We start from the raw sequence: 11,502 nt of genomic DNA on the forward strand, positions 1-11,502 counted from the left end.
CCTCAGTTTATGATCCCGTTCCCAGTCCTAGAGGTTCTGCCTCTAAGACGGGGGCTGCTTCGGGTGCTCGTTCGTGAGCCGCTCCGAGTGCTTGAGATTCTATGGAATATCAAGTATCCCGATCTGGTCTGGAGAGTATTTCCTCGGCCCAGTTCGGGAGCAGTGCGAGAGAAAGGGTCCAGGCACCCAGGTGTCTCAGCTCTTCCTGCCAGCACCACAAGTGCTCCCCAAGCGCTTGTCGGTGCTCAGTCTTGTTCCCAGCCTGGTGTCTCGATCCTGTCAGTTCGAACACCAGAAGAAGCAGGGAAGAGATTCCCTTCGGGAGTTCTGCGGGACTTCTAAGGGACTGACTCTCTTCAGGGAGACAAGTTTCTCTCGTTGGCTCTTCCCGCCCTTGGGCGGGAACCAATTCACATTCTCCAGTGGGGTCTGGCGTTTCGGGGGCCGCGAAAGCGCGGCCTTGAGAGGCCGCGCCCTTGTTGCTAGTCTTGGAAGTCTGCGTCTAAGACTCGTTCTGTGCCTGGCTCTTTCGATCTCTTAGGAAACTGAAAGCAGCCGTTCCCGATCTTTGGGAGTCTCATGGGTAGCTCGAATTCCATGAATCATGAGTGCTCTCCTGACGAGAGAAAGTGCCAAGACACCCAGGTGTCTGGGTGCCGAGACGCCAGGTGTCTCAATACTGCCCGCCAGCTGCTTCGGTTGCTTGCAACCCTTGCAGTTCCCGAGGGGCCGAGAGTGTCGGGGGCCGCCGTGGTCCTTGCTTCCAAGAGCGTTCTCGACCAGATGAACTCTTTTCTTCAGAGAAGGAGTTCATTCAGGTCGAGACACCAAGCTTCTCCCTTGCCTTGACAGAATACGAATTATTCTTGCCTCGGAGGGTTCGGCCAACTGCAGTTCTGTGGGCAATTCTGGTGCTTAAGAAGAAGGACTTTGTCCCAATTTCAGATCTCCGGTTTTGTAAGTCCCGAGTTAGCTCGACTCTTAGGAACAAAGCATGCTTGGTTCTGTCTTTCTCTTGCAGAAATTTGCCAGATACCTCGGTAATCAAGGTTCGTACTAGGGCACTGCCTTGTCCTTTGGACAATGGCCAAGACCTTGGGGTCTTAGTCATATCGACTCGACCTTGAGTTCAAGCCAGCCCCCCCTCAACTCCTAAGAAGTCCCAGGCTTCGATAGAAGATTGCGGAACATAGCCCACTCCTACCCTTCTAGGAAAGTGTGCATAACTGTGTCTCTTTCCATCCTCTTTCCCATAAGGGAGGAGGGAAGAAGGGAAGAGAGAAAGAAGTATCGACTGGGAAGAAGTTCTCCTACTGGATGAAATGATACTTATCAAGTCTCTGGAGCTGGCAGCAACACTGCCGAGACCTGGGAATGGATTCCTTCAGGAGAAGTATCTATTTCTCTTAGGTCTCGGTAATTCTTTTCATCCCGCTTCCTCTCCCGTGCTCCCTATTCGGGAAATGCCAGCCTGGCTAGAGCTAATTGTCTCTGTATCCTGTCATCTTGAAGAAGCTTCTCCATGGCGGAGTCTGAATGGAAGCCTGCTTTCATTCCTCCATCCTTCTTTCCTCTTCGAAGTATGAGGAAGGAGTTAGGCTAATGCTTGACTGAAGGAACCTTCGAATATGCTTTCATAGTCCCATCACATCATGTGTCTACTTATGGATTCACCGATCGAGGAATAGGCGCACACCTGTAAGACTTTCTCTTGAAGGTGTGGGACCGAGACGATTAGTACCTTCTCATCACCATCGTAGACTCAAGGCAGCCTTCTGGCCTTCCGAGAATTCAGGATGAGTTTTGCGACACTCAGTGGTTCGTTGAACAACAAACCACAGTAGTGGCATTTGTCGACAAACAAGAGGGAATCGTTTTTGCCTCCTGTTTCATCTGTCAACATTTGCAGGTACTCGAGTGTTCTATAGCGCACTCAACATCTCAATTAGCCAGATGCATATCCCCGGTGGGGATGTATTGGCAGGCAAGCTTGGCCTCGGGTTTGAGTGATCGGGACAGAATGTGCTGCTCACTCAAAGATTCACGAAGAGATTGCTTGACTGAGAAATCCCTACCATCTTTCTGTTGCCTCCCTGCACAAGTCGGTAGTTTTTTCTCACTCCTTCATACCAGACCCAGGGGCCGGTACGGCGAGGCATACTGTCTTTCTGGGAAACTTGATAGCTGCATTTTTCCCTCTGTATTTGTCTGTTTCGCTAGGGGTTCTCAAGTATTGCTCACCCCGAGTTACAGACAAATGTTGGAAGACTTCACCTCTCGCCCGACCTGATAGCCGAGGCATCAAGAAGAGTTCTGCTTTACCCAACCTCCTGTAGCAGCTACACAAGAAGCAGTTCTTTGGGCAGTACATCTTGGTGTGTTCAGGACTGGGAGACCTTCCAGCTTCCCTTGCAAGCATAGGCTTTCTCACTGAGCAGCAGCGGCTATTCCTGGATATCTCTTGAAGTCCTCTGCAACACTCCCAGGGACTGGAGCCGTCTTCACTGGTGGGTGTCGTTGCGGAACTCCTTCTCGGGTCAGAGTCGCTCTTCAAGTCTGGACTTCCTCGTCTTCTCTGCCGAGGGTTGCTTCTTTCCCTTCCATTTGTGAAGAACGTAGGCCCTTGCGACATAGTCTTCCATCTGAAGTAGCCTCCTCCTCAGTCAAGATTTAGCTACAGATGAAAAGCTTCTTCGGTCTTGATGTCCCAGGGAACTGTTCCCTGGGTGGCATGTGACTCTCATTTATGGTTCCTGTCCCATGCTGCACACGCCTTTACGAGAGTCGTCGGATAGAGATGTGCCCTTGTAGGACCATCTCTCTTCTTGCTCCGGCCTGGGCGTAGAAGATGGAAGAACAGGTGAAGGGGATCAATACCTCGACTCCTTCTCAGATGTCGTAGGTGGACTCCGAATCCTTCAGCATCTATTGTCGGGTTCGAGTCGTCCTTGTTCCCCTCCTCTTTGGACTTTGTATTAATGATCCAGATCATTTGTTACTTTGTCCTTTAGGGAGCTGTGGTACTTTCCGAAGAGGCTTGACACTCCTAACCTGGATGTCGTCAACATTTTCGCTAGTACTCTCTCTCCCAAGGAAGAAATGTCTAAGGACACATCTTCCTCCTGACTTCATGAAGCGATCGAAGGAGGTACTTAGCAGCTGACAACAACAATACCAGTACCTTCCACCTGAGAGCTCACGAAGCCGAAGGCTTGGTCCATCCCTTACATTCCAGAAGTTTCTGTCAGGCTGGAATTAGGACATGGTCTCGTGGACCACACTCTTGTCTTCCTATGGTCTTGCCCACAGGCCCTTGGAACCTTTTTTCCTTGGCCCTGTGGTGGCTGCTCAACAGGTTGTGTTTTCTTACCTGGCTCCTTCAAGAGGATGAGTAGCATCTCTCCGAAGGTGTTGGTTCTGGAAGTGAGAAGGATACCGAGAGTGGCTGGCCTCTCTTCCTCCTCCTTCCCCATCCTTCTACTTCTCCTCCTTCGGGATGAGAATAGGACCCGAACCAACACATGCTAGACCTGGTGCTGATGCAGTAAGACTAACATCAAGCACCCATTCTATTTTTCTCCTAGAATCGTAGAAGCAATTCTGCTCCTTCCTCTAGCGAGGGGAGGAAGGAAAGTCTGGCAATAAGGGAAACTCTATCTCAGCTTTTCCGTACTGCCTCCAACTCTTAAGATTCTTCCAGCCTATTTCGTACGAGACAATTTCCTCGCTCATGCAAAAAGGTCCAGTATCTGACATTTGATCTTGCAGTTTCTACACTCCAATCAATATGTCAGAGGCTTGGGTACTCCTTGCTCTTTCGACCAGGAGTGCAGAACTGTAGTCAGTTTAGGAGACTCACTCAGATTCCTCCCTCCAACCAGTGAGTCTTCCTAATGTAAGGGACCGACGGTTTGTATATCGTGTCGGAACAAATCACAGTTTTTGAAAGTAAATTGTATTTTTCATAACTATACAAACCTGAGGTCCTTTACATTACATATTATGCCCACCTCATGCCACTGCTCAATCTGAGCTTGGACCGAAAGACAAACTGGAATGTTTACATCCGGGCAGACGGGTATTCCAGCCTACCTGGCGGTAGTTACTGCCTAACCACCTTGCTCAAGAGTTTAACGGCCGTTTCCAGCCTACGCTGAAAGTCATTCCTAATGTAAAGAATGTCAGGTTTGTATAGTTAGGGAAAATACAACTTACTTTCAAAAATTGTGGTTTTGTAATGCAGGCTACTCTGGCCCAGCCCCCTACTGCTCTGATCAATCATCTCACCAGACTGGTAGGGGGTTACAGGAATCATGAAATCCCCTGCTTGCTTGTACAACCAGGCTCATGACATTTCTGGGTGGTGTTCAACTCCAGTTGAAGGTGATGGTTTGGATTTCCATAGAAATAATAACAAGTTTTAAAAGTAATTTGTATTTTTCATAGGTGTACAAACCACAGCCTTTTATGTACTTGAATGCACCTCAGCTGTCCCTATGTGTCCCTGCGGCCAGAGGAAAAGTGGCTAGTATCAGTAGGTGAGTGACAGGTATCCCCTTGCTAGCCCTCCTTAACCACCAGTTAACTTCCTTGTTACCAAGTTCAACAACTGATGCAGCTTGCTTTGATGGATACTCGTATATAAAAGGCTCCGGTTTTAAAATTTGTTGTATTAATAGACTGCATAAAGTATATAGTAATATTTTGTGTATACTACTACGCCTTTTTCCACAGGTTCCATCTGACCTCCTGTGCAGTGTTAAGAATCTTCGGGCAGAATTAAACCAAGTTTCAAAAGATTTGTGCGAAGTCCAAAAACAACAGCATGAAGTCATGTCTACTATTCAGGCACAGCTGAAGGTTTATTGTGGTCAGTTTGATGAATTAAGTAAAGCAGCAGGTGATGTTGCATTAGAATAGGAAGGTAAATATTGTAAGTGAATGTTGGAGCATAATGTCATTCTAGATTGGTGCCAAATATAAAGCTCTTTTTTCTTATACTACATATGGCATAACTTGTTTATGACAACCTGTGTCAGGGTATTTGAACAATGGGTGATGAAAAAAATTTCAGGAGCCAGTTCTATGGGAAAGTTGGATTACTTGAAGTTGAGGAGAAAAGAGCTCTTGAGGCTTTGTTAAAAGAAACTCCTCTGAATGGAAAAGAATTTTCCAATTTTGCTCGGCGTTCTATTGTTCCTGTTGCATATAGGAACCTAGTATGGAAATTAATGCTAGGAATTACACCACGCTATGCAGAATCCCAAGATTATGTGACCCAACAGCAGACTTTTACATATGAAGAACTTTGGTGTGCCCTCAAAGCCCTTAGGCTTACTAACATCAGTTTAGGCATTGACAGCATGAATGGCCATGAGACATATACCATATTAGACTCAAAGAAGGTTAATACAGGGGCCAAGACTCATCCTGAAACCCCATATCCAGAACACTATGTTCTGATGTGGTTGATGAGCGAGGCTAAATTACTTTACAATCCAAGACAACAACTTATGTCAAAGGAAAATCAGCACTTTATTTCAATTGCCCGGAAAGTTTCTAGCTTCTTTGATAATCCAGTTGAAATATATCAAGTATGTTCTGCACTCTGGGAATTAATTTTGAAAAACCGCGCTTCCATTGAGGATGCTGTTCAGGAAGCTATTGGAGTACTGAGAAAAGAACATGATATTTATCATCTTCACCTGTTAAAAACTGGATTATTTTCAAGTTCTTTGTTGTTTGATCAGTGTTTTTCTCTTTTTTGTGAGATTTTTCCTGAGTCGGCGATAGAAAAGATATTAGACAAAGTCATTGCTAAAGCTTTTCGAATTTTGTCTTTTGTTACTGTGGCTTTACTGGTGCATCTTAGACGTTCTGTTGCCTCAGTGTCTAGCGTTGAGGGAATAAGGAGCTTGATGTCACAGATTCGTAAAGAAGAAGCTGATGTTATTATTACTGCAGCACTTGAACTGTGGGCTATAACACAGTCTGGTTTTCCGAGAGCACAGCGCCTCACTTCAGTTACATAGCAACAGTTAGAATTCAGATTGTCTTTACTTGGACAAAAGAACTGATATTTTTTCTAGTCGTCTTACTTTTTTCATAAGTCTGTTGAAGTTCCTGCTGAATAATAATGGGAGAGAAATTGTGATTTACTATACAATAATTTTATTCTTACATTGATCATACTTATGGTAAGTAGTTTGTAGCCCTTTCATCACCGTTACTATCTTCAATTTCATCTGTGGTACAGTAAGATATTTTACTTTGTTGGCTACCCTAGATCTGAAATTTGCTGTACTTGACAGTAATAATGGCAGAAGCTTGGTCTTCTCATAACTTGTTTTTAAATTTTTGTATTACATTGTATATCAACAGCCCATCTGAACTGTCATTCACCCTTTGAGTTGGAGTTAGTGACATTGTTCATACCAGGAGCTGTAGTTTTTATCAAACAATCCTAAGAACTTCGAAGTGTACAGTAAAGAATTGTCAAATGACATTGGTCATTGGCATATTTAGGTTTTCTTTTCAACTTGAAGTAAACTCTGTCTTAGGGTTGTAATGATTAAGATGGGAAGTGGTTTTGAAAGTGTGCTGTTGAATCTTAAAATCCCTGCTCTCTCCTATCAAGTAATCTAATTTAATGAAATTGGAATAAGAAGTATATGGCTGTCTATGTTTGCATTTTTTGGTCAGTGTTTTGTTAGAGTAAATGTCATTGTGCTCCTTCACTTTCCATTTTATATTATTATACCAAGAAAGTTCTTTGTTTTGTTGCTGTTTTCACTTCCCTTCTATATACGGTAACTTCTTTTATTCGCACTTGTTGGTCTACAAATAGTTTAAACAGCTGTGAAGGCCAAGAAAAGAATAAAAATGTACTTATCCTGTTCTAGGGTACTGTAAAATCCTAGGTAACCTTGTTCACCTTATTTGAACAAACCCAAAGTCAGTGAAACCCTTAGAATTCACAGAAGTAAGAACATAACACTGCAATATAGAATAAGTGTGAAAAAACCTATTTTACTTCAAATGCATCATTAAATATGCCATCAAGTAAAATGTCTAGCTTTAGACCATCAACATGATACCCAAACTGTGCAGTGCATTCACAATCAAGACACTGTGTTATGCACAAGTGTTCCATAGGTGTTATATGTTTGTATGTATTGTGTTGTGTAGAGATTAGAAAGTAATAAATCCAGTATTCCTAAGACAGGCTACCCTTCTTATTTTCTATGGTATCTATTCTATAGTAAACTCTCTATAGATGTACTTTTGTACATAGACAGGTCCCTACTCAACTCACTTGAAATATGTAAGAAGTTTCATACAACACACAAAAGAAAACTCTCTCTCTCTCTCTCTCTCTCTCTCTCTCTCTCTCTCTCTCTCTCTCTCTCTCTCTCTCTCTCTCTCTCTCTCTCTCTCTCTCTCATATTATATTTACCCTACAGTACTTAATACAGGCAGTTTTTCTTCACAAATGTAGGAAGTAAGTTTTGCAAAAATCCATGAATGCATAAAAGAAAAATTGAAACCTCAGTTGTTATCAGAACCACAAGGAAAGGACAGATATCCCTTTAGGATGCAAAGGACGAATGGACTGTTCATTAACATGTTTTCTGTGCCTTGAAATTATAATTTTCATCAAAATAATAAAACCAGAGGTCAAATAATATGCTGTTAGTACATGCTGCAACACCATAAAAACCCAACAGCCATTATGCTGTCCATACCAGCTAGGGTATGCAGTTGCATCCTGCTAGTTGTCAGTGTTGAATTTAGTGGTTTTCATAATTCTTTCTGGTATTATAGCCACTTTTTGTAAGGTAGTTTAAAAGTAAAACTCAGAGTAAGTAGATGTTAAAAGCTGATGTAAAGTGACATATGATTGTTTATGTAAACTTCACTGAACATTTTATGGGCAGTTGAATTGAAAACATTTTCACATATGATGTACCGATTTTCACCAAGTATTAATATTTATTTTTTTTTAAGATATTGCCTGTATTAAAACTTTCCACATAAACAACACACTACCCAAGAGAAAGAGAGCTAGAGGAAAGAGACTGACAGACACACAGACATTCAGTATGATTACCAGCACATTCTAACTGGGACAAGTTACAGACTAAAGAGCTGTGAGCATTTTCATCTGTTGTGTATTTATTGATTTACGCTGAAGTAGTAATGACTTTATTGATGAATATTACCTATCTTTTACATCATAAAGATATACAACAAGAGAGAGAGAGAGAGGAGTTAGTTATTTAGTTAGTTTTTTTGTTTCCTTTGCCCTACCAGTTGCCTCCCTATCACCCCTTTCCATTATAACATACTCCTTTACCTTGTATATACTTTGCTGCATTGGAACTTATACAAAAATATTTTTAGTAATTCAGCTTTTTAATGAAATTGATGATGAATAGCCTATTAAGACAAAGATTGCACACCAAAGATTTTTCATTGAAAAAGGTGCTAGTAAAGGCGCAGTGCAGTAAAGGAAAAGTTAATATAAGGAAGATTACTGTAAATTCTATTGTGATAAAGCACATCATATGATGTGCTAAACTTTCCAGTACAGTATTATAATTAATAATGTTAGAAGGTTCCGGATGGGAAAAGCGCAGCCTCCATGTTCAAGGCCACATCAGAAAAATAGCTTGTCCGATTGTACTGTCAGGTAATATTCACCCAGTTTTTTACTCTGCTGTATTGTTGTATAATGTATATACTTTATGGATTTTTTGGGGGTTACAGCATTTTCCCTGGGTAGCATGAAGTTGAGTTTTATTGTTTTGTGAAGTACATATTAAGAGCTGAAACTTACTCAGTTACTTGAATAAACGTTTCATCGAGTATGAAAACAAACTGAAGATATTTCTTTGTGCCTTTTACTTTATTGCTCATGCCTAAAATTGTTCTGGCAAAATGTATGTAGAAATTAACAAGCTCAATTATATTCTAAAAGCATGTGCTGTTAACTCCTAAAGAAAACCCTCATCAGATTAAACAGAAAAGTGATTAGTGAAGTTTTCATGCAAAACGTTCACTTTAGAATTATCTTTTAAACACCAATCAGTTGCTTGCCTTATACACTGAGTCAGTCACTTTTCTAGCACATCTGTACTTTTCATAATAAGTCAGATTGAGTTTAAGATAGTACAACAAAAAATGTTTTACATTAGAGTGTCATCCTGTAACTTGGCAAGCCAATGGTTGTGTTTCTGTTTTATAGGTCATTGTTAAGTCCTGTACAGCAAACTTTCTTAAGAGGGTTGTGGCTCTTTGCTCATGTAGCTCCAGTTTTGAACAGGCACTAGATTAATAACATCCAACTGTTTTCTTCCACCACCAGATACCAAAGATGCTTGCAGATGCTAGTTCTTTGTCAGTCCTTTATCAAGTGTGAGTTTAATTAGGTTGACTGAGGTTAAGTGCTGATTGAATGTAGGCTGCTTGGATAGTTTACTTAGTCTAGACAAAATCTGCAGTTGTTGGTTTCATTATTAATACCATTTGATGACTCGAGTCTTTAGACAAAATCTGCGGTTGTTGGTTTGATTATTATAATGCCATTTGATGATTGGATATTATGAAAACAGCGGTAACTCAAATAATGTCAGTCACAGTTTGTTTATGATGAACAGGGTTTTACACTACAAATTAATTCTTGTTGCAGTTGTGCCTAAAAGTGTTCATTGTATGATCTTGGTTTATTAGGTCTACAGTTGATATAATGACCAAATGATAGTGGTTAACGTTGTTGAAGATGAAAGTCTTGATTTCCTTAAAATTTGTGTAGGCCTTTAAATATTCTTAGTTCTGCAGTACTGCAATGCAGGAACTGGATTATGGAATTGAAGACAGTTGCCCTACAGGTCATTCAGAAATGTGCATGCTTAATCTGAAGGATATATTTAAAGAGGGTCTAATACATAAATGAAAATTAATGTTTTTCCTCAGTCATATGACCAAATGAAAATTTCCTTGAAAATGAGGACCATGTTCTGCAGCTGACCTAAGTAAAGAATTTGAGCCTAAATAATTTATTTACAACCCTGGCCATCTTGAGGGTCAGAGTTGTTAAAGAGCAGATTTTTCTTGTACAGTGGTTGTAAGTACAGCAAGTCTGTTGTCTGTCATTTATTGTGAACTGTATCATTCCTAGTAAAATATTAATACTGTCTATCCTTTATTGTAAACCTTAACCCCACTTGCTTTTGGAAAGCATGACACATGTACTTTATACTGTACGTATAAAGTACTCATTAAATTTATGGTATTTTATTACTGCATACAGTAACTGGCTGCATTTTCTCTTCACTTGCGAATTACTTATAGTTTGAACTCTAAAATTTTGATCATTTAGCAGTTTACTAGGGAGTCAGTGTTAGTGAAATATTAAAGCAATTAAGATTCTAGTCACAGTTTATATTTTACAGTGTATTATGATTATTAACATTCAAAACTAGGTTTTGTTTCCTTTTTTTATGCCATGCTATAATATTGTCACAAAGACAAATTACTTTATTATTTGATACAATTTCTGAATAATTTTCAGTGGTAGTTACATATTTTAACCTAGATAATTTTGTCCCCCCAGATCCTTGACCCATTACTGTTGTTGGGAGCCTAGAGGATGGCAGCTGGGAGGCAATGTCCCGTTGCTTTGATGATGTTAGATACCAAGGCCTTGGAAGCTTTGCACCTCAGCTGCTGACCTAACAAATTTTGATCAGGTTTTTTGCTCTTGGTAACAGTTTCATTTTTTTTCCCTTCTTCCATCAAAGCAGAATCTTAAGATGAAGACTGAAATTATTTATTTTGGATTCTTTGTTGGAGGTTGGAGATGGATGGCATACCTCTCTAACCATAAAATGGGAATACCTGATGTGGCTGAGCAAAGGGAAACATTATGACAAACCTTGGACTCAGTACTGGGCTTGATCTCAGTGAATTGATGACCCTTAAGGCATTGAGGGTATGGTATATTATTTGGAATGAATCTTACCTACTGTTAAAGTTAGCTTTATCTTTGCACCGTTTGGCGCGATTGGCATTTAAAAAAAAAAAAATCAAAATACACTTGGCTAGCCCTCTCAGACTGTCTCTGTAGTCATTTGCTTCCCACCAGATGGTGCTGGAATTTTTACATTCTTGTCCTATTTCTTCATGCTGACCTCACATACAGTTGCTTGGATTGGCATTAGAATATTTTGATGACTTCTGGATAATTTTCTCCTGTACAGTATTGTGCTTGTTTCTGTTTTTGCTTTATGTCATCTACAACAAACAGAGATGAAAGCCTTAGGCTGTATAGGAAAGACTGTGAAAAACAAATGTTTAGATTTTGAAAGATGACCACGTAGCGTATATTAGACTAGCTGCTCAATCGCGAGTGTGGTTCTCTTGATATGTATTCTGAGTGACCACTGAGGATGTAAATTTTGTGTAGTATTGGAAGATGTTAGAGGCCAATATTCACGTAGA

General features: G+C 40.8%; 1 protein-coding gene across 3 annotated transcripts in view; it reads left to right on the forward strand.

Annotated features, from left to right (window-relative positions):
- The window catches only part of TBC1d7 (TBC1 domain family member 7), a 41,810-nt gene extending 31,614 nt beyond the window's left edge, over positions 1-10,196 (forward strand). For all 3 annotated transcript variants that reach the window (XM_067120667.1, XM_067120669.1, XM_067120668.1), the window contains exon 3: positions 4,735-10,196. In XM_067120667.1, the coding sequence (XP_066976768.1) occupies positions 5,052-6,032 (981 nt within the window). In that variant the 5' untranslated portion in view covers positions 4,735-5,051 and the 3' untranslated portion in view covers positions 6,033-10,196. The remainder of the gene's footprint in view (positions 1-4,734) is intronic.
- The last annotated feature ends 1,306 nt before the right edge of the window (positions 10,197-11,502 follow it).

The sequence above is a fragment of the Macrobrachium rosenbergii genome, chromosome 2 (assembly GCF_040412425.1).
Source record: "Macrobrachium rosenbergii isolate ZJJX-2024 chromosome 2, ASM4041242v1, whole genome shotgun sequence".
Classification (NCBI taxonomy): domain Eukaryota; kingdom Metazoa; phylum Arthropoda; class Malacostraca; order Decapoda; family Palaemonidae; genus Macrobrachium; species Macrobrachium rosenbergii.